Source organism: Leuciscus leuciscus (genome assembly GCF_965113295.1).
Source record: "Leuciscus leuciscus genome assembly, chromosome: 6".
Taxonomy (NCBI): Eukaryota; Metazoa; Chordata; class Actinopteri; order Cypriniformes; family Leuciscidae; genus Leuciscus; species Leuciscus leuciscus.
The window spans coordinates 44,432,448-44,456,345 of record NC_138730.1 but is presented as its reverse complement, the minus strand read 5'-3'; the positions used below and the strand labels follow the sequence as shown (position 1 = coordinate 44,456,345).

General features: G+C 37.6%; 1 protein-coding gene across 3 annotated transcripts in view; it reads left to right on the top strand.

Annotated features, from left to right (window-relative positions):
- Window positions 1-23,898, top strand: part of ranbp3b (RAN binding protein 3b) — a 33,846-nt gene that overhangs the window by 7,636 nt on the left and 2,312 nt on the right. Inside the window, exons 3-16 of one of the 3 annotated variants that reach the window (XM_082173065.1) lie at window positions 1,867-1,903; window positions 5,553-5,639; window positions 5,770-5,841; window positions 7,616-7,681; window positions 10,492-10,593; window positions 14,094-14,194; window positions 15,565-15,663; window positions 15,756-15,853; window positions 15,948-16,023; window positions 16,398-16,494; window positions 19,270-19,394; window positions 20,528-20,648; window positions 22,440-22,582; window positions 23,246-23,444. In XM_082173065.1, the coding sequence (XP_082029191.1) occupies window positions 1,867-1,903; window positions 5,553-5,639; window positions 5,770-5,841; window positions 7,616-7,681; window positions 10,492-10,593; window positions 14,094-14,194; window positions 15,565-15,663; window positions 15,756-15,853; window positions 15,948-16,023; window positions 16,398-16,494; window positions 19,270-19,394; window positions 20,528-20,648; window positions 22,440-22,582; window positions 23,246-23,444 (1,423 nt within the window). Of the gene's footprint in view, window positions 1-1,866; window positions 1,904-5,552; window positions 5,640-5,769; window positions 5,842-7,615; window positions 7,682-10,479; window positions 10,594-14,093; window positions 14,195-15,564; window positions 15,664-15,755; window positions 15,854-15,947; window positions 16,024-16,397; window positions 16,495-19,269; window positions 19,395-20,527; window positions 20,649-22,439; window positions 22,583-23,245; window positions 23,445-23,898 lie in introns of all 3 variants that reach the window. The other 2 variants (XM_082173064.1, XM_082173066.1) reach the window with 2 other exon arrangements.

The following is a 23,898-nucleotide window of genomic DNA, read 5'->3' as shown; positions in this document are numbered from 1 at the left end:
GTTTCATTTTCAATACAATCGAAAACGGAGACGCAAGACGGCAAGTTGTATTTGAATGAAACGAGAGAGCGCGTGCGTTGCGATACATGGATGTGCGCCGTGTTATAATGCGTTGCTATTGACGACGGTCATTTTAAGGATGGAAATGCCACAGAATATAATCTTGCTTAAAAAAGTGCATAGAGCTGCTCGTTTTATTTGTTGTTTGTTAATTTTCAAATATAAAACTCGTTAATGTTTTCAGTGTGAGCATCAGTTATTTTTGAACACTTTCATCTCGTTTTAACAAAACCGTGATAATATTGATAATCACTAGTGATGCTCCGATCAGCATTTTTGGGGCCGATCACCGATTACCGATCACCAAAATCATGATCTGCCGATTGCCGATCACTGCCAATCACAGAATGGAAATATGCTAGAGTCAAGAAAATCTTGAAGAACCACCAATATTTATTTAATTGTAGTTAGAAAACAAGATAACATAAGGCTACTGTAGGCCACCTTTTCCAAATAAGGCACAGTATAATTTTTCAAAACAAAGAGGGTGTACAATGGATGTAGTTGAGGAACTAACTACATCAGATCCAAAAAATAAAATAATGACAATGACATTTGAGGTTATTAAAACAGTAAGTCCCGCCCCTCGACTGCCAAAAATAAGTGTTCGAGCGAGCAAAATCAGCAGGCGAGAGGAGAACAAGCGCGAGAGTGCTGGGAATGATCATGCGCGCGCGCGAGGGCAGAGATGTCATGCGCCCGCGCAGGGTTTGAATGAGCTCGCGAGTTCCCGTTTCCTCGCGCGTAGATCTGTTATCCTCTCGCGAATGTCATTTACCGCGCGCGCCAGCATCAGTTGTGCGCTCGTTTATAATTGCCATTGAATTGCCGTCATAGGAGAACTCATTTTGCCACTGTTAAGCAAGCTCTGCTCTGCTGTTGTGTTGCCGCGCATGCGGAAAAGTTGCGCGAGTTATTTACGTCACGTGATCGGCTTTTTTGATCGGCGCTTTTGGGGGTTGCCGATCAAGCTATTTTTTGCCAATATCGGCCGATCATGATCGGCGGCCGATCAATCGGAGCATCACTAATAATCACGATAATTTTGGTCACTATTATCGTGATATGAAATTTTCATACCGTCCCATCCCTATTACGTTGTTACGACAAGTGACTATTAAATGTTTTTGTCATTGATTAATTCGTTCAAGAGATTTGTTTAAAAAAAAAGATTCATCTTGTAATGAAACAAGTTAACTATTTATGAGTGAGTCATTGAATCATTCATTCAAACCGTTTTTTAAATTATTTTTTTAAATTATTTATTCAGATTTTGAGTTACATGTTATTTTGTTTAGTTTGTCTTCAGAATCGTGGGAGAATTGTGAAATATAGATTGTGGTTTTAAATTTTTCCCAGAACTGCACAGCTCTACCTCTAGCAGTTGAACACACTTTCCATAATAACCTGAGGATGTTATGATGGAATACACTTAGTGGGAAGTATTTAATTTAGCTTTGAGTTTTATTGCAATAACAAAATAGACATTTTTCAATAAACACTCATGCCCAGCATGAAATTAGCATCTGGTACCTGCCAAATTTCAGCATTGGCAAGTAAATTCACCTACTCATCTGGCCAGTTTGGCTGGTAGTGGGATGAACTTCAGCTGCCATCTGTCTAACACAGATACAAATCAGGCTTAAAACATGATTTCCCCGAAGCATTTTAAGCAAATTCAACAAACTCAGCGGGATGGTTCTGGCCTTTGGTTTTAAGATTGTTTTCCACTGTACAGTGTGTTTCTCTGTGATGTAGTCCAGCTCTGTGTGATCAGATTAATTAATTATGTTTTGTCTGTTCCAGAGATCCGCAGATGGGTCGAGTGCAGAGGACGGAGACGGTGAGTTAAAGTTTTCGTGCAGATTCTAGTGATGCACCAAAATGAAAATCCTTGCTTGAAAATGCGTGAAAAATTAACTTTAAACAAAATATTTTACATTTGGAACTTTTTTTTGATAACCATTATTATGTTGTGCAGAATGAAAATGCCCTAACAATATATTTCATGAGATGTTGGTTAGTCTTTTACTGCAATGAGCAGTGTTATTTTAGTATCACGGAGATACTGTATTTTTAGTTTTTATTAATATTTATTTTTATTTTCTGGTTTCAACTTAATTTTAAAGTTGTAGTAATTTTTTTGTATATGTTTTTTAGTGCTGTGCGATTTAATTGTAATTGATTTTCGATTTCGGCTTCCAATGATTATGTAAACAAGATAGTCGAGGTAAAACGATTCCATCCAGCGCAACTTCCTTTCCTTCACAGCGGTTTGTTTTCATTTCTCCCTAAAAACCCAAACTTAACGTCCAAATCAGCCAAATAAGTGAGTGTTGTAAAATGCAGTCTTACTGTTGCTAAACTGTGGGACGTGTTTGATATTAAACAACAGTGCTATTAAAAGCGCACTAAGCCGCAAAAGAAACACTTTTCCCCAGGCGGCTTTCTGTGTGTGTGCTAGTCGGAGCCGAACGCGGATACACAAAAATATCCAAAACCCTTTTTGGAGAGTATTCATGTAAACACAGTGGCTTATGTCTTAAGCAAACATACACAGTTGAGAAAGAAATGGGTGTGTGTAATAGTATATTGGATCCGTGCATTAAAAGTGACAGCTTAAAGTGACAACAGCCTAATAAATCTGCTGTCGTCTTTGTCATTAATGATAATCAAACAACAAATGACAAAGGAAAATCACTCACTGATCTTGACTGAATAACTTAAGTAGCTTTAATAAGGATTAATCTATATTTAATGTGTACAGTAAGACCATGTATGCAGACAGTGTTATTATTTAGTTTTAGGCTATTATCTAAACAGCACTGTTAGTACATGGGCAATTCCACGCAAAACTGTCACATCCATAACGCCAACACAATGCCATGGTATTTAGTTGGCGTTATGGATGTGACAGTTTTGCGTGGAATTGTCCACATCCTGAAAAACTTAAAACACTATTTAATTTGTATTTTCGTTCTGTTGTATTTATTTGTACGTTTTGTGTGTAATTAATTTCTTTGTTCTTTATTGTATTACTGACTTTTTTTTATTTTAAATTACTCATGTTGTGAAATAAGTCTTTGATCAAATCGGCCGCCAATAATCGTGTTAAATAATTGTGCTTTCAATATTAACCAAAAATAATTGTGATTATGATTGCTGCCATACATATTTGACATTTTTATTGTGTTTTTTTTTGTTGTTGAAAATGTCTATATAGTTTTAATTCATTTTTATTTCATTTTTATTTTTAGTTGTTTTAGCACATCAAGTTAAACTAAATGGAAATAAGAAATGTTTCCATGGTAACTAGCTGCAATAAAATACATTTTTATTGTACATTTCAGTTAACGTTTATTTCAAGTAACGAAATAATTTATGGTTTTGATCTTAGTTTAAGTTAACTATAATAACCCTGGACTGCATTATTGTGTTGCACTCTTTTAAACCTGGATAATTTCACATCCAATCTGCTTCTTTTTTTTTCTTTTTTTTTTCTTTTGTCATAATCTTTTATTGAATCTGTTAAAGTTTCTGTACATTGTTTTTTTTTTGCCAATATTTGTCTTATTTTTAGTGGCCGAAATTGCAATGCATCCTTAAATAGAGAGAAGTTTTTGTTTTTTTTGTTTGGACTTTAATGTACCATCATTTCAGTCTCCAAAAATATAATAAAATGCCATTTCTGTTATTCTGATTAAAAATAGAAAATACATCAAAAACATGAAACGTCCACCAGTTGATAACAGAAAACATAAGCAGCATGCACATGAAATGAATCAGGTTTTTAATATTTCATGTAAACACTGCCTGATGATGTTTTGCTGGAAAATAACTTGTATATGATATGTGATGGGATGCAGACAGTAAGACACTAACACAATGTCTCATGAAATATATTGTGGGATGCAGATGTGCTTGTATCATCCAAACATCAGTATGAGAGTTATTTGGAGGTCATTGTCTGAATTTAAAGTCAATAATGCATTTAACAACTCTGACACTGATAATATGTTCTTCTATACAGCTTTTTATTTAAACTAGGGCGCTACTACAAGGTTACTCAACGTTACTATTCAACGTTATCGCGCTAACGCATGTGATTAATTCAATATCCTTAACAAATAAATAATGAAGCACAAAAAATTGCATCGTTGACGTAATTTATCCCACGCAATTAGATGATCTTGGGAGTCGGGGAGTTTATCGCACAGATCTACACAAGCATGCACAAGATTTCGCTTTTGTTTCGGATCATTTTAAGCCGCTCAACTCCAATTATCCATTAAGCGAAAGCATTAAAAAAATCAGTTCAAAACAGAGCTTATGTTAAGAAAACCAGGCTTATAACATCAGATATGGCAAAGAAAACAGTGACTCGCGTCCACTTTTCAGTGAATTATTCATTCCAGTGTCTGTTTAGCTTTAAAACACGAGCTTTGTCATATTCTGTCATTGTTTCTGAAGAGTGTGAGCCCTCACACGCATCTCGCTGTGTGAAATACAGACTGAACAGAATGTCAGAACATCCCAGCGCTGTATGACCAGATGATAGGCAAACAGCGTTTCTCGGCTGGATAAAGCAAACCAGCGTCTCGCTAGTAAAGTTTTGATGGATGCAAATTGTAATCAAGGTAAAGACGATTGCAGTGACGTACAGGAAGCACGCGTGAGTCCGTTATTATTGATGCGCAGTCAATCCATGCTTTCGATGCACGGATCGCACATTGTATTTATGCACAGACACACATTCAGGATAATGTTTTTTTGTTTTTTTATCTGTCGTGTGTGTGTGTTGCTGTGTTTAATCATTCTGAATGGATCCATGTACTGTAGTAGGTATATGCAGTCAGGTCAAGGTGGTTTAGTTTTTTTGGTATCTCCACGTGGTCCGGTTTAGTATCGCAAAGTGACATGTATAAAATGTAAACAAGCTCTGTAACACTGATTTCTGAAAAGTTTTGTTAACGTCATTTGTTCCGTGTGTGTTTTGGTATGCATAAATGTATGAATTATATGGACTTTTTATATCATTTGGTTATTAGGTGTCCTTTTGGAGTCTCCAAGTGTCTTTTTTTGGAAAGACATAAGTTTACCTTGAAAAAAAGCTTGCAGATTTTGTGAGAATCATCCTTCAATCTGATGTTTTACTTTGCTGGGTATAGCAAATGACAAAATAAATGCATTAAACAAGATAAGTGTATGCTTAATTTCACAATGAGTATGTGAATAATCACGATTAATCACTGGAAAGGGTGCGATTAATCACGATTAAAATGGCAATTTATGAACAGCCCTTATTAAAAATTTTTTTTTTTATTAAGTCTCACCAATTGAAAGTAGAAGTTATTACCAATTCTAAATAATAATAATAAATTAAATATTAATTTAAAATTAGAATTTTCGGTTCTCAGCACTGTGTACAGAATTTGAGTGCTTCAATAGTTGTAGTTTCTGTTTGGTCTATTGATTTGAATTGTGTTCTTCAGATTCAGATCGGGATGATGTCGAATACTGTCCCCCAGTAAAGAGAGAGAGGACCTCATCTTTGACCCAGTTCCCCCCGTCACATTCAGGTGAATCTACAACGATCCGTTTCCCGACACTGTTCCCTTTGAACGAGTATTATTTGGCTGAATTTAACAAAGTTTTATGCTCCCATCTGATCCTCTCTTTCTTTCTTGCTTGCTCTCCCTCCTTCTACAGTTCCCAAGAATAATATCTTTATGCCCTCAAGTTTATGCCAGTCTCCAACTGGTAATTCAGACTCTGAGCCAGGTAAGAACCAGCCTTCTTTTCAGTCTTTTTCTAGAAACTATAAAGATTTGAATCTTAACACTGTTTCCGAACCAGCCACGATGTTACGGATGTCCAGCATCAAATAAGTGTTCTGATCACTGGTGGCTACATCAATGAGGACAGAAAAATAATGATATTTAATATGCAACAGTGGAGGAGGGCTTTGGACCAATGAGATTTTACAGTGGGAGGAGCTACTAATCAGGATGCTATATAAATAGAACTCGAAAATTTGGCGAAATGTCTTGTTTTGAGTGCATGACTTCAGCTTTGTTCTGCGGCCATACATGGTCTTTGTCTTGTTTGACAGTCTTAGGGTTTGTTTACACTGCACACATCCAATTTGGTTTTCGCATTGTCATTTTTCACATGTGGATGTGGTTTGGATTGGGTTTGTAAACATCAGGTTCCTTTCACATTTTTATTCAGACAAAAAACAAAAAAAAACTAAACAAATTTGAGTTGGATATGTCAAACAATCAGATTTTGCTGCCCGTTTAAAAGCTGTATATTTTTATCTGGCCATACAATCAGATTTTCTCCATCTATTAATGGGATACATTATAATGAAATTGTCTTGCAATCTTGTCTTGAGGCTCTTTATATGTATATAAAAAACACAGACAGGATGCATTGGTGTATAAGTAATGTACTTAATGTACTATGTATTTAAAACGGAAACGTTTTTCCTTTGTGTTTTTTTGGCGTGCAGACGACAACACTGTCGAAACGATCCCCGTTCACACGAATCCACGAAATTTGATTAAAAGCGCTGTATTCTGCTGCCAGGCCAGTAGTTGGCGATGTCACCTATAAAGAAACAAAACGCGTCTATAGACTAAACACGTAATACGCATGCGCATGATGTCACCATTTTCACAAATCTTGCACTTTGATTCACTTTGACTTGCATTCAGATCAACGCATGTGCGGAGTTTGGGTTATATCGGTCGATCACTAATAAATATATATATTTTATTTATACTTTGGTCAGGCTTGTGGCTGTTTTAAATGTGCTTTATAAATTAATTAAACTTGAAACTTTGAAAACCGTTTCCAAAAGTTTGTTTTCAGGCCCCCAAAATGCAGTTGTTGCATAGTTGTTTAAAAAATAATAATAATCAGACTATATAAATCTCATTTAAAACACATTTGCTAAGTGGCTTCAGATCTCTCATCCTCTAGAGATAAAGTGAGCTACGCAGAGTAATGTAAATAGAAGATGCTCTACATGCAACTTAAGACAGCTTTCTATTTTGGTCTCTATTAGAAAGAGCTCAAACCCAGTCAAGCGCACTAAACCCAAATGTGTTCTGGCTACTGTCAGGAATGTGCTAAATCAAGTCCAGAGGCCTGCGGAGGGGATTTAAGGTTTAACCGGAAGTGGTCAGAGTTGTTTTGAGGCCATAGATATGAGGCACAGCTTGAAGGCAATATAGATATAGAGACTCTGTGGCTGAGTTTGCATTACTAGTGTATACAGTGTGGTATTGACTGCATTGTTTTGTAAAAATATGAAGCTAACAATGTTTAAACTTATTGTAATGTTTATTTCCCTTCTTTAACTAGTGTTATAGCGTTGAGAAAGAGTGAGTTGTATGCGATTCATGCGGCTTATTCTTTACTGGTGTGTTTGAGGCCACATACGAATTAACTTTGAGTGTTTGTTTGTCGAAGAGATCTTATCTCGTCTTGCGTAAGGGATGTTTGCTTTAGTGTCTTACATGTTTATGCTTCTGTTTGTCTGTCTCAGAAGAGAAGCCCGTTGGGTTCAGGTTGAAACCCCCCACACTCATTCATGGCCAGGCCCCAAGCTCAGGTAAGATCAACTCATTCCTGCTTTGTTGTGTGTGTGTGTGTGTGTGTAGCTACAGTAAAACATTCACATAAATATACTCTCCTCAGCAGGAAAGATTGGGGAAATTAGTCACAATGGGTCTGACTGTGAAGCTTCCTCTTTCAATCCTTTTTTTAAATGTCATCTTGTGCATTTGAAAGCTCCTCAAGTAGATTTAAGTCCGTTTGCTTCAATGTTTCGCTTTTTTCATGAGATGTTGCTGAGAACAGGGGTGCAAACTAAGTTCCTGGAGGGCCACAGTCCTACGGTTTACTTCCAAACCATGCTCCAACACACATACCTGTAGTTTTCACATACGGCCGGATTCACACTGTACAATTTTGGCCGTCTGAGACAAATGCTGAGAATCCTAAAAGATTCCTCTGATCCTAGATCAGCTCAGAAACTGATGAAGCAATTAGTGAGACAACAAGCCACCACACACACATCGTCTTTGTTTGCTTTTGCTTTTCAAGGCCAGCCATGATCAAAATTAATGGTAGAGATTTGCCTCACTGGTTCCTACATTACTCCACTAATATAGTCCACTTGAAGGATTGAATGAAAACGAGTGAGTGAATTTTTTTTGCATAATTTGTGCTTGCTTTTTAATAATTATTTGAAACTAGTAATGAAAAGATTTATTTTGAACTCTGTTATGGAAACTAGCATAATTAAACAATTTATTAATCAATTTATACCTGTATGATATTACGCTACAGCCACATTGGACCAGCAGTTTGTAAAATGGATCGATGGATGATTAAGCAGCGCCATCTTCTGGTCAGACGCGAGAATACGACTCATGACTCTCGCAGTGTTGTACATTCGTTATTGCGGTGCGTTGTGGGATTGAATGAGTGCACTCGATAATGTCCACCATGGTTTCGGACACCACTACAAATGGCTGTCCCTTCAAAAAGTGCCCTATTTAAGGGTATCGGCGGGCGATTTCGGATGCAGCCATTGTTTTTGTTCGCTAGCTACCATTTAAATCCTGCATGTAACGCAGCTCACTGTCACTGAACGTGTCACGGATTGATGAAGTAAAACTCTGGATGAGTCTTCTTGCATGCAACCTTTTTAATGCGTCTTGACTGCCGTACATTATGACAAGTAATGACAGCTGAGATCCTACAGTATGACATGGCTTACAGCGGGGATCATGTTCATTCAGTTCAACAGTCGTAAAGGACTATTAAAATCGTACAGTGTGCATCCGGCTTAAGCCTGAATGGCTGGATCAGGTGCGTTTAATTAGGGTTGATGCTAAACACTGCAGGGCTGTGGTGAGTTTTGCACCCCTGGCTTAGAACACTATTTTAGCATTGTATATTATAGTATTTATTATTTTGAATGAGCCTTTTCTTTACATTTTCGGTTTAATTTAATGTTGGTTGTAGCCATTTTACATGCGTTTTTCAATTTCGTTATTTCTTTTAGGGCTGTCACGATTCCTCGATTAAATTCGAGTCCTGGATTTTAAAAAAACATCCTCGATTGCAGTAAAGTAACTGGCAAAATACCGTAAATGGCGAATTCCCACGGACGAGAATCCATGAACCGCGTTTCTTAGACCGTTTTCTAAGGCTGCACAAATTAAAACCATTTAAAAATCATACTATAACATAGTGCTATTGTGAAATCACAAAGGCTGCGATTCAATTAAGTGAATATATGCCCTGCGGGTTTAATATGCGCTTTAATTATTTCCATGCATGCAGGTTACGTGTGTCTCAGAGCGTGGAAATTCTGATCCACATGAACCGTTATCATTTACATGCGTGGAGCGTCTCAAACTCCATCTCTGCATATGACTTTTGGTTGCTTTTAATGTTCATCCGTATACATATTTAATGATACACCGCTCTACAGTAATTTGAAAGTGATTGCAGTACCAGTTTTGGCCACAATCTTACATACGGCTCCTTTAAAGATTAAGTAATTTGAATTAAATGTTGTTTGGCCAATATTAAACAATAATTTGATCATGCTGTAAAGTGTAACAACAACAATTGTTTACGCAATTACGCAAAGCGTTTACCCTGTAAAGTTGGCGCCTTCTGCAGGCATTTGTTATAATACATAATGTACATAAGATGATTGTTTATATTATGTACATTATGTATTTTAACAGTGTTGGTCTATAAAACCAAGTTTTTTCCTCTTTTTAATACTTTATTTGAACCAAATTTTATTGCCTCATGTATTTCAAGTCATTTTAAAGGCTTGGGTCCATTTTTATTACCACCCAAAAAATCTGATTACTCGATTACCAAAATAATCATTAGTGACAGCCCTAGTTTTTATATATATATTTATATTTATATTTCCCATTCATTTCAATTTATTTTTATTTCAGTTTGAGTAATTTTAGTACTTATTTTATTTCATTTACTTGCCAAGGCAACATTTCAAAAATGTTCATCTAGTATTTAATGTTTATTTTATTTCTGCTTTATTTCAGTTTACAAAAATGATTTCAAATAGTTGTAGTTGTCAGAACAGATATCCTCGTTATCAGCACTCCGATATGTAGCGTAATCGTGCTTAGGCCACCCGAGTTCAAGTTCCAGCTTGTGGTCCTTTCCCGACCCCACTTCACTTCCGGTCCTCTCTCAAACCTCTACTTGAATACAAAAATAATTTTAGTAATGTATAACAACAACACTAGCTGTTCCATTGCTAAAGACCTAATTAAGCCCTTTCCACTTGATCCTCAAACACTGGTGTGTGTTGTTGCCCTGCGGTGTTTGGTTTCTGATTCAATCCGTTAGTAGGTTGTTTTCCAGGCGTTCCCAGTCAGAAGCCCAAAGAACAGCAGCGCAGTGTTCTGAGACCAGCCGTTCTACAGGCTCCTCCGGCCAAGACCCTCACAGAACCCGTCAAGACCAGTATGTACAAATCCCATAATGCTCTCTGCTGGCTTTCAGAGCAACAGAATATGTGGAGGTCTCAGCCTGTTCTGGAAAGAAGCACATTTCAGGCTCATGTTGTGTTTAGAACGGATGTGTAAATCTAAGCCAGAGTGGCCTAGTTTTCCTGAAATCTGATTTTGTTGAATTTATTTTCTGGATTCCAGAAGATTTGGGGCTAATTTAATTATAATTGTCTTACACCGTGTCCTAACTACACGCGACGTGCGATAAAAGGCGTCTTTTCCATGTTAATCAGAGTGTTTGTCCTAACCGGCCGCGACGGCGACACGCGACGATTCTATTTTAGAAACGGTTTCTATTTTTCTGCGATGTCGCGTTAGAACAACAAACACAAAGTGTGGCAATGATAATCTCAGGTACTGTTTATGTGCTTTATTTAATGTTAAAAGCATGTAATGTGACTTTGAATATCATTTAGTGCTCCAGCTTTGTAGCTGTAAAAGCAACAATGGATAATTCACCTCAGATCTTGAAATTAAACAAATGGAAACAAGGACGTTCAAACTGTGAACAAACATTATTTGTATTATTTGACAAAGATTGTTTTAGTAACTCGGTAGCCTATGTATTTTTAATTATGTTTAAATGGTGTAATATTTGTGAATTTGAATATGTAGCCTACTTATCCATTTTCTTGCGAGTGCCGTCAAGATTACTCTCTGGTGCCGTTCACTCGCCGCGAGACTCCGCCCACACGCTGTTCTGATTGGCTGTGGGTTTTGCAGTCGCGTCTAGTGTGGACAGACAAATTATTTGTCGCTGGAATCTTATCGCATCGCGTCTGTTTAGGGCACGGTGTAAAGCAGACATCTTCAAACAGCGCCCCCTGGCTTGGTTCCAACCGGACCACGAGACAAAATGACAGCTGTAGCACCATTTTACCATTTCTACAGTTTAAAGTGAGCAACAGAGCTGTTCACACCGCAAGCGTTCAGGGCAGTTTATGGTAATAATCTTTCAGTGCTATATCCTTTGTTTTTATTTAGAGCCAAGCCTTTTTTGCTCCGTGCGCATTGCTTCTCTCTCCCGCTAAAGCGGCATATTAAAGGAATAGTTCACTTTAAAAAAGTTGTTTCAAACCTGTATGAATAATTTTTTTCTGCTGAACACAAAGGAAGATATTTTGGAGTATGTCGGTGGCCAGACAGTTGATGGACCCCAATGACTTTCATATTAGGGAAAAAAAATACTATAGAATATGAAAGTCAGCATCGTGACTTAATCTCTGCAACCAAAAACACAGAAAACATATATATGTATCGTGAATAAGTCAGGGCTGAAGGGCGTTGTTCGCGGAGTGCCTGCAACCCCCTTCAGCCGTGTATTATTTACAATACAGCACTAGCCTCTTGTACCTTATTGCTTTTTTAAAACTGTTACCACACAATACAAATATTAAAGCCGAAAAATATGCATCTTTGCAACTTTCATGAAGTAACATCACTAAAAGCCTTCCTTCCACTGGAAAAAATAGTCCCTGACTGTAAACCGCAAAAGAAGTTACATACATTATTTCGCCATTAGATGGCAGCAAAAACTGTCTTCATGAGTGAGTCAGTCTGTAGTGAAGACTTTTACATTGAAACGTCTTAAAGGGGTGATATAATGGCCTTTTCACAAGATGTAAAATAAGTCTCTGATGTCCCCAGAGTGTGTGTGAAGTTTTAGCTCAAAATACCCCACAGATATTTTTATATAACATGTTAAAATGGTCACTTTTTGAGGGTGATCAAAAACGCACCGTTTTTGTGTCAGTCGCTTTAAATGCAAATGAGCTGCTGCTCCCGGCACAGGGGGCGGAGCTTCAATTACCTCCTCACACACATGCACTGAAAATTTCAAAAACTTTTAGCCTTTTATGTTCAAACCGGAGTCAGACAATGATGGAGAGACTCAAGAAGAAGTGACAACATGTAGACAACATTTCTGAATGGTTAGTTGGTGAATTTATGTAGCTTATGTGTAGTTATCTTTTAGTCATTGATTAGCATATTCTGTCTTGATAATCTATAAATCATGTTTCGAGGGCGGGGTTAATGTGAATTTTAGGGTTTGTGATGTAACTAACCCGGGAGGAAGCTTGTGTAGTCTCTACCAGCCGTCTGTTGTAGTCCTTAAAAAGCAATTACTTTAAAATAAAATATCTCCCTTTGCTTTGAACTTTGAGCGTTGTAACTTTGCAGATGTTGTTTATGCTCACAGCAACATTACACACTAACTAAAGTTCAAAAAGTGAAATCATAATCAACCACCCTTTTAAACAGTTGCAAGACACAAATGACTAGGGCACGGGAAAACCCCTAAACTGTTAAAAGGACAAGATATCGCAGCGGACACTCAAACTGATTTTTTTATTATGAATATAGGACTGACCTGCTCTACTCTAGCTTCAATGAACAATAGGCTATCAATGAGATCAAACATATGTTTACGTTGCTAAGAGTGGTTGCTAGGGGTGTTGTGTAGTGATACATAGAAACGTTGGGTGAAGCGGTCAGAGCCGTGTTTTATCGTGAATAAAACAGCTATTGACCAATCAGAATCAAGGATTGGAACTAACCGTTTTATAAATATATATGTGTGTGTAAAAATATTTAGACAAGTCTCCTTCTGTTTTTTAACGACACACTCATAATCATTACGAAAATATAAAGCTATTCCCCCCCAAAAAAAGATTGCCCGGAGCTTTGCTGGAAGGAAATATAGAGACTGGACCTCTTGGAACTTTAAGTGAATAGCCCTGATTTAAAGCATCTTTAATCAGTTATATAGCTAAAGCTGTTTGTATGAGGTAATCATTCCTCATATTCACAAGGCCCGTTTTAAGTTAGGAGCTATAAACAAGCATGTATACAACTAAGCTATAATCAGTTACTGAAGACTGGCTGGTGCCACTTCTAGGTGATGACTTAAAGTATTCAGATTAATAAATGATGATTAATATATTAAAAGAATCGATCTCTAATCCAAAATTAAATGCTAAATAAATGCCCCCCCCCCCCCCAACAAATATTGTGCTGGACAACTGGGGACTTTTGAATCAACAACTGTTAAACGGATATATTAGACTGAAAAATGAATTAACCAATTTTTAAATGATCAGCTTATAGTTGTCCTGGCTGGACCATTTAACCTGAGTAGTTTTTCCACCTTGTATGACTTTCAAAAGCTACAGGCGACCTTGTCAACAGAAAATAAACAATTGTTTATAGTGAATGTTGTGCTTATTTTTCAGCTGTTTTATTTTTATATATCTCATTTGCCGTTATTAAGTTATATTATGTATGTATCAGCATTATATCGGCCATCAGTCACACCATGCTATTTAGATATATGGGCGACTAGTTGACGTATCGGATGACCACTAGTGTTCATGACTCCTTTAGCACTGGAAATGTGTGTTGAGAGTGTGATGCTGTTAGTTTGACGTTTTTTATTTTATTTTTCACTCGCAGACTCCAGCTGTGGAACAAATGGAGTGGGGAAGTTTGGAGATTCATCATCAGAAAACCGATCCGTTTTCCTGAACAACACAGAGAGCTCAGACAAATCACCGGTGAGGACATACAGCACAAACATCTGAGATGGAAACGCTTGATTAATGAATCGCAACTAATTGCATTCTGTTTAGAGCATCTCGTAAATGTCTCCGTCACCTGTAATCATTGATCATCGTTGAGATGACCTGGGTGTGTGGTAATGACTTATAGATAGTTGTTTGGAAATTACATTATGATCTAGTTGCAGTCTTATCTAGTTGCATTTTCATTCTAGAGTGAATCATCTTAGTTTTAAGCAGCAGTAATGTTACATAATTGTGGTGAACTGTGACATTTGGATGCATTTAAACTGCTTTTTCATATCAAAACTCTAATGTTTCCGAAATGTTTTCGTCCACACTAAAACTTGCTAATATCGTCTTACTAATATACTTATTTAATTTTTATTTATGTCTATGGCTACAATGATCAACACTTCAAAAACATGTTGTCTTCACCGAGCGCTTGCACAGATACACACGAAAGCGTTTAATCTGCTGATAGACTCCTGCTTTCAAACGCTCTCTGAAGACAACATGTTTTTGAAGCGTTGATTATTGAACGCATTGGCCAATCAGAGACTTATATGTTGTGCGAGTGAACACAATGGCCAATCAGAGACATATATGTTGAGCGAGTGAACACTATGGCTAATCAGAGACATGTATGTTGAGCGAGTGAACACTATGGCTAGTCAGAGACCTATATGTTGAGCGAGTGAACACAATGGCTGATCAGAGACGTATATGTTGAGCGAGTGAACACTATGGCTAATCAGAGACGTATATGTTGAGCGAGTGAACACTATGGCTAATCAGAGACATGTATGTTGAGCGAGTGAACACTATGGCTAGTCAGAGACCTATATGTTGAGCGAGTGAACACAATGGCTGATCAGAGACGTATATGTTGAACGAGTGAACACAATGGCTGATCAGAGACATGTATGTTGAGCGAGTGAACACTATGGCTAGTCAGAGACGTATATGTTGAACGAGTGAACACAATGGCTGATCAGAGACGTATATGTTGAGCGAGTGAACACAATGGCTGATCAGAGACGTATATGTTGAACGAGTGAACACTATGGCTAATCAGAGACATGTATGTTGAGCGAGTGAACACTATGGCTAATCAGAGACCTATATGTTGAGCGAGTGAACACAATGGCTGATCAGAGACATATATGTTGAGCGAGTGAACACAATGGCCAATCAGAGACCTATATGTTGAGCGAGTGAACACAATGGCCAATCAGAGACATATATGTTGAGCGATATTAAATTGCTTTAATATGAGACCCTACAGAACAAGGCTTCAATATTCACATCTGAAACAATTGCGAAAAACTTGTCGCTGGATCTGCATTAATTGTATTTCTTCGCAGAAGCGGGAGAAGGAAGGAGAAGAAAATGGAGGACAGAAAGACGACAGCAGTCAGAAGAAGGACTTTGTGTTCGGGCAGAATATCAAAGAGCGAGCGAAGGTCAGCGCTGACTGCAAATTGGCACCATACAAGTTCCCTCTGGAGTGTTTGTGTTTATGCTCAAATTCTCTTTCTGTGTTTTTATTGAACAGTTGGATGAAAACAGCACGTCCAGTGACTCAAAAGACTCCACACAAGATTCTCAGTCTGGCGGCACCAATTATTTCTTACAGTACATGGGCAGCGCTAGGTAACTGATTCAATAGACCTCTCCTAAATCCAACTGCTGTTCGCTCTCTGGCACCGGGAACTATGTCTTGTAAATCTGCTTCTGTGTTTTACAGCTCCCACAATGCCACAAACAGCTCGGATAAAGGCTCCAAGTTCGTTTTTGGCCAGAACATGTCTGAGAGAGTACTAGTGAGTGGATCTGAACCACAGACACATTTTTCCCTCACCTGTTTAAAAAAAAGAAAATGTATACAGTCTAATCACCTCTTACATGTAATATTTGAAGGAGTAGCTCAAAAATAAACCCAAAAACCCAATTCACCCAAAAAATTTAAATAATTTACTAAAAGAGAAGATTAGCAGAAAGTCCAAGCTGCTCTTTTCCATACAGTGAAAGTAGGAGGTGACTCCAAAAAAGCACCATAACAGAACAGATGATAACCTATTCGGAACTATTTCTTCAAATATTTGAGCAAAAGCCAGTTAAAATACAGTAAATTAAATTAATTGTTTTGGAAATGTCAGAGGTGTTTAAATATAGTTGTGTGTGTGAACTCTTCCAGAGTCCCCCGACAGGAGGCGAGGCGCCAACAGAGTCCAGTAAAGACAGTTCGGCTCCAGCGTCCGAGCCGTCATCACAAGAGGCCACACCTGAGAAAAGTAGGTTACATTTCACACAGCATCAGCTATATATATATATATATATATATATATATATATATATATATATATATATATATATATGTATATATTCATAGACGCACAAACACATACAGGCATATATATAATATATTGTGTATGTATATATTAGGCAAGGCAAGTTTATTTATATAGCACATTTCATAAACTATGGTAATTCAAAGTGCTTTACACAGAAAGGAATTAAAATAATCACAAAATAAAAGCAAAGAAAATGAAAACGGTTATAAAAGGAATAAAATTTTGCAATAAGACCCTTGAAGCAGTGTTTTTTTTTTTAGAACAGCTAAGGGGCGTTGTTAGGCACAACGCGGAGCAAAACACTGCTTCAAGGGGCTTATTGCTTTTATAAAATTGTTGCTCCATAAAAATATTCATTTTAATATTTATTTTATTCATAAAATAAACACCAGCAACAAAAAATATAACGTTATAACACATTTATTCCTCCGCCAAGCAATGTAGTTCTAGAACTATCCGTTCTATAAAGAGTTTTATATGAGAGTATATGATAGTTATAAAAGGAATTAAAAGTAAAAAGATGATGCATAGATAAACTTCTCATCTGGCAAAACACCGGTGTATCATATTTTTCACAACTCCCAGTTTTACTCTGAGATTTTCCCATGGTGATTACACTGTGTCTGTGTCATATTATATGATTGATTTGTTTTATAAATAAAGTATTTAATTTGAATAATGTTCATTTGCCATGTTCATATGCGTTTGTAGTCGATCGCATCACAAGTGGACGACATTAAATACAGGTGTAAACGGGGTGTAAAATGTTTTGAGCTTGTCCACTTTCAAGCAATCCAGAGGTATTTGACCAGATTGCTTAACCTAATGCGTAAGCATTATGGGAAGCGCGCTAACCTAGATGGGGTTTAAGCTTTGTCGGCTAAAGACCCAAGTTTGGTTTGAAGATGAAAAACATACCAAGCACAATGTTCTCTCATCATTCCTGATTTCTAACACACACTCACAGCGTTCGGCTGGTCTTGCGTCTGTCAGAGCAGAAACTAAAGCTGATGCTCTCCGTGTGTTTTTTCCGTTGTCTCCGGCGCGTTCATGTAAATTGTGTGAGCTTATTTTGTCCATTAGATCGAAAGATCTGAAAAAACCCATACATTTACCCGTCCATAGACCCTGCCCTTGAAGAAATCAGGACAGAAGTAGTTGAAAGTGGACAAAAGAGACGGATTAAAACACTAGGTGTAAACAAGGATGTGTCTCCCTCGTCTACTTGTGATCCGATTGACCAAAATGCAGCTGTAAACAGGGCCTTTTGTCTATGATATTTGGTGCTTTGTGCATCATTTTGTTTTCAGTGAGAATAAAAAAAAAAAAAGACTAAATTCTGAAAACTTGTCATATCGGAGTACATGTATCTTGACATTGACATTGGTCATCCCTAGGGATGCACCTATACTGATACCAGTACTCGGGTTTCGGTCCGATACTGTGCTCATGTACTCGTAAAACTACCCCAATACAACCGCACCCGATACCACTCTAAGGGGCCGGTCACATATCGCATCTTAAAACGGGATTTCTCCTCCTTTCCACAAGTGGTCGCGCTGCCGTCTGTCGCTGCTATGAAACTGTGAACATAGGCGCAAAACTATTATGAGTGCGCTTGCCGCGCCCTTCATTTGAAATAATGAATTTGGACGCGCAAAAAACGCGATATGTGACCCTGGATCAGGTCACCAGTCACATGTCGCACGGGTAAATTTGTGGCAATAGCCAACAATACATTGTATGGGTCAAAATTATCCATTTTTCTTTTATGCCAAAAATCATTAGGATATTAAGTAAAGATCATGTTCCATGAAGATATTTAGTACATTTCCTACCGTAAATATATAAAACATTTATTTTTGTGAGTGAATGCAGCACAATCGCGAACATAAATGGACAACTTTAAAGGAGATTTTCTCAATGTTTTGATTTTTTTTGCATCTTCTGATTCCAGATTTACAAATAGTTGTATCTCGGCCAAATAATTGTATCTCGGTCCTATCCTAACAAACCATACATCAATGGAAAGCTTATTTATTCAGCTTTCAGATGATGTATACATCTCAGTTTAAAAAAAATGTACCCATGTGACTGGTTTTGTGGTCCAGGGTCACACATGTGAACGGCCCCTTATGGCAATGTGACATTAGCCCTGATTTAGAGATAAAGATCGTTTTTTTTCTCAAACATCAACACTGCTTTCATCAAAAATAACCTGCCTCTCACTTTTCCAAAAAAGGCTTAGTCTTTAGTACTGTACTAACATATGCTAACATAATTTCAGTTGTTCTTCAGTTACATTTATGTGAAATGGGCAGCAGTGCCATGTTTGTTTAGGAAAACACCAAGTTGAATGTTAAAATGTCAGCAACAGCATCAGTTGTACTTTGTTACAGTCAGAAAGTGAAAAACATCTGATGAAAATAAAGCATTGTTAGAAGAATTGTAATGGTATTATTAAGTACTCATATTGGTATCTTGGCACCAAAATGTAAGTACTTGTATTTGGTCTGAAAAAAGGTGGTATCGCTGCATCCCTAGTCATCCCAGAATCACACTATATTGTTGACTGTTTGAATATTAAATTAGTTTTGTGACTGGATGCTTGTCATGCCCTAATTAATAGCTAAGCCTTCCCCATAGTAGGCAGATATGCTGAAGTTATGCTACGTTCAGTTCATCCTGACGTGTCTCTCTCTGTGCATATGTCAGATCACAGTGTAACAGAGTCTCTAGAAGAGTCGGCAGCCGCGTACACCAAAGCCACTGCCAAGAAGTGCATTCTGGAGAAGGTGGAGGTCCGTACAGGAGAGGAGGCGGAGAGCAACGTTTTACAGGTGAGACGATGTTCAGCGTAGCAGTCAAGAGTCGCTCGCCTCAGGAAAACTGTTGGCATTTAGTCCACAATTTAAAGAATGTTCCGGATTGAGATTCACTGAATCCGTCAACAACATCTGTTGCAGCTTTCAGTTACAACAGAAGATAATCTCAGCTCGTCGTCCTGTCAGTAGAAAGCTCACGTTTCTGATCAGCAGAGGAACTTCTGGTTATGTGATTTCAGCATTGCTGAGTTGTGTGATATGAATACTTTATGAATAGTTACTTCATATTGAAGTTACAGGGTTTTGTGGCTTTAAATTGTCAAGCGTTTCAAAATTGGGGATAACATTACATGTACATGTCTCATGTTAACCTGTCATATTTATTTAAACCGAAGTGTTTCTCTTTTTTTTTTCTTCTTCTTCTTCAAAAAAAAACATACATGGAATGGAAGTGAATAGGGTCAATTTGTAAACACAATACCGTTTTAGTAGTACAGTCATATGATGTAAATGCATTGATTTTAGTGTGAAAAAAAGCTGTTTAATCCAATTTTACAATGTTGTTGCCATGATGAGAACTGGACAAAGGATGTAAACAGCTTTACATAAACGTTTTTTACTGAATATTTAGTATTAAGGGCATGTATAACATGATACACTTCACATATTGACATATCCTACCATTTACTTTTAAGTGTCTTGGTGCTATTTATGTTTTCTTTGCTGTAACCTTTTTTTGTAACGAAAAGGAGAAAATCCGTTTATTTTTGTGATATTTAAATATAAAAATTTTCTTGCCAGAATTTAGGACTTCATTTATTGTTTGTGTTAATCAATGTAATGCCAAATGAGCTTAACTTGTACTGAACTTTCTGGTTATACTTTCAAAACGGTGTGCTTTAACTTTTAGTCTGCCGTGTCTTGCCCCATAGACTTATATTGTAAGTGCATTACTGTAAACTTAATTTCTTGTTTTTACAGGGACAAGTCTGAACTATTTTCTGTGGTAATTGACAGCAAGCAAGTTTCATAGAACTCAAGTTGTATTGACCAGAAACATTCCTTTAATCATTGCAAGCTAGTGTTTTCCTCTCAGTGATAAGATGACCTGGTGATAATGAGCTGATTTGTGTCCCATCTCTCCACAGATGCAGTGCAAGTTGTTTGTGTTCGATAAGCCAGCTCAGTCGTGGGTGGAACGAGGCCGCGGTCTGCTCAGACTGAACGACATGGCGTCCACCGATGACGGCTCGTTACAGTCCAGATTAGGTAAGAGCGCCGTCCAGCCGGTCACGTGTCTTCAGAGCATAGACTGACACTCTCTTCCATTGGTGAAAAGGGAAGCTGTCAAAGTCCTGATATGGCGCGGACATCTTGCGCTGATTTTGGGACCTGATTCTGCGCAGTAGTGAACGTGAAGTGGAGCCGCAATATCAAGGTCCCGCAGAAACCGTTAATACAGTTTACTGCGGTACAACTCATGTCAGTGTGAAATTAACAGTTATGGACATGTAGAAATTAAAGGGATTCTTCACTGATTTTTCATATTAAACTATGTTATTCCCTTAACTAAGACGAGTTAATACATACCTCTCTTGTCTCAGTGCGTGCACTCAATCGCTCTGGCGCGCGGCGACACTTTGATAGCACTTAGCTTAGCCCAGTTCATTCATTAGGACCCAAACAGAGATGAAGTTAAAGCGACCAAACGCCTCCACGTTTTCTCTATTTAAATACAGTTACACGAGTAGTTACACGACCAAGTATGGTGACACAAAATAAAACGTGGCGCTTTTCTAGGCGGGTAAAAAGGATAACTATAATGTATGGCGGAATAGCACTTGGGAGCACTTCGACTCGGCGTAGTAAAAAGTCACGTTGGTTGGTGGAGGTGTTTGTTCGCTTTAACTTCATCTCTGTTTGGGTCCTAATGAATGAACTGGGCTAAGCTAAGTGCTATCAAAGTGTCGCCGCGCGCCAGAGCGATTGAGTGCACGCACTGAGACGAGAGAGGTATGTATCAACTCGTCTTAGTTAAGGGAATAACATAGTTTAATATGAAAAAACTGTGAAGTATCCCTTAAAGTACAAGCTCCAATCTCCTCCCCTGAAAAAAAAGAAGAAAAAGTCTGTTGATGCCTCAGGGACCACTTCGTTTAGAGAAGCTGTCAATCATGATGTCACATTCCCAATAGTATCAAATAACTAAGACGAAAATTATTTTAAAAAAGTAACATTTAAACTTACATCTGCGTGATAAAAATGACCTAAAATGATAGAAAACATCTTTGGAAAATTTTTATTTTAAGTGCAATTTGATTTTTTTAGTTTCCGTCACGTTCCATTAGACTTCATGGGGAGGACTAGCCTGGAAATCCAGACCCAAATCTGAAAGATTAATGGTCTGGCATCGACTAATGAAAATCAGCCAGCTCGAGGGGCGGCACCAAGCATGCATTTAAAAAACTCACTGCACGCAATTGGATAACACTACGACCAATCACAACAAGTTATCGCTTAGCTACCAGCGGAGCTAACTGGTAGATTAGACTCTTGCCGTATCCGGTCGGCAAAACAGCAAAAACGCCCTTCTTGCAAAGGAGCGATTCGAGTGCAGTCTTCTGTTCCTCTTTTAGATAAAAAGCCACGTCTAACTCGTTCATTGTAGCGGCCAAAGCCGTTTCAAACAACTGGTGTTCATCCATAGCCATCTTGCAATGTTTACTAATGACTTCGACGTCACAGCGCTGTCGTCTTCTGTTTAGCTCGCCTCTGGCCCGCCTATATCAGATAACCCGATGTGATTGGTGCAGCTCGGATACAAGGGCATATTTAATGAGCATCATTACTAGACACCAGAGTAAACTCGCTGAGCAAATTCAACTTGTGCTCTCGTGAGATTTCTGGATTTCCAGGGTAGAGGAGGACGGGGTTTATGATCTATACTGGGAACAACCACTGGGCGATCGAGACGCTTTGGCTTCACTTTTCAGCACTTGTGTGGCACGCTCGCTTCAGAGTGGTCTTCATCTTTCTCATCTTTCGCCGTCTGTTTTGCAGTGATGCGTACACAGGGCAGTCTGCGATTGATTCTCAACACGAAGCTTTGGCCTCAGATGCAGGTGGATAAAGCCAGTGAGAAAAGCGTTCGCATCACAGCCATGGACACTGAGGACCAGGGAGTCAAGGTCTTCCTCATATCGGTATGATGGACACCTCCATAACGCTTCACACAAGAAGGGGATTGGTATTTAGTTGTATTTATCAGTGAATTAATGCAAAGGTAACATGCATAACTTGTTTGAAAAATTACATTTTGGTATCAGGTTTTCTAGTCAATTTAATCAATTATTTATCTTCATAAAATGTATTTATTTTAGTTAAATTTATATTTATTTTGTATTATTTAGAATTAAATTTCATTTTTTTTTATTAAAATGTATTGTTAATTACATTTATTTTAAATTATAAATAAAAAAAGAGTTTCTTAATTTTATTTAATTAATTATCTTATTTTAAATGAATGCTTTTTAATTTATTAATAAATATTTTTACTTTTATTTTTTTATATATATTTTTTAGATTGTATGTCATGAATAAAGCCCATTATTTACAGGCCTTATAAGTCAATGAAATCAAGTGATAGACATTTGTAGGAGGATATATAAGAGAATCTAAATTGTATAGGCTAGTTATTCTCAGCTTTAAAATATTGCATCTACTTAAATTGTTTGTGTGTGTGCACTGCAGTCTATAAAATAATTTTTGCATTAATCATTCAGTCAGTGCCTGGGAAAGTCATGCAGATGTTGTTTTTGGGAACCCTGCATGAACATTCACAGTTGGTCTGTGATGTGTGTCCTCAGGCGAGCTCTAAAGATGCGGGTCAGCTGGCCGCCGCTCTACATCACCGGATCCTGGCCCTGCGGAGTCGTGTGGAGCCGGACACCGAGAGCACCCCCGCCCCGGCAGAACCAGAGATCCCACAGTCAAGCGACGACGACGAACCCACTAACAACAGCAGCGGCGCCAACTCCACCGGCACGGGGAACTCCACCAGCAGCGGTACGACACTTTCATTCGCCTGGATTTCATCAGGACGTATGAAGCATGATGTTTCTGCAAAGGAGCACGTATGCTCATAATTTAAAATATTTAGCAGTGCATAAAGAACTTTAAGGGTGCAATCATTTATTTGAAAACAAAGTACAGTAGGTTTTTAAATATTGTTGCTTCAAATTGTATTTATTTTTAAAAGAAATCTGCATATTACGGGACTTTTAATTATAAACAAGCCTAAAATACACAGACACTCTTATTTTGAAATGTCTCTAACAAAGATTAATAAACATTATTACACATTGTTAGCTAATGCATAAATTAATATTATCAATTACTTTAGTTTGATTTATTTTTCCATTTAACATTATTTAATATGAACTAACAATGAACAATTCTTGTACATTATTTATTGATCTTGTTAATTTCAACATTTGCTGACACTCTTAAAATCAAAAGT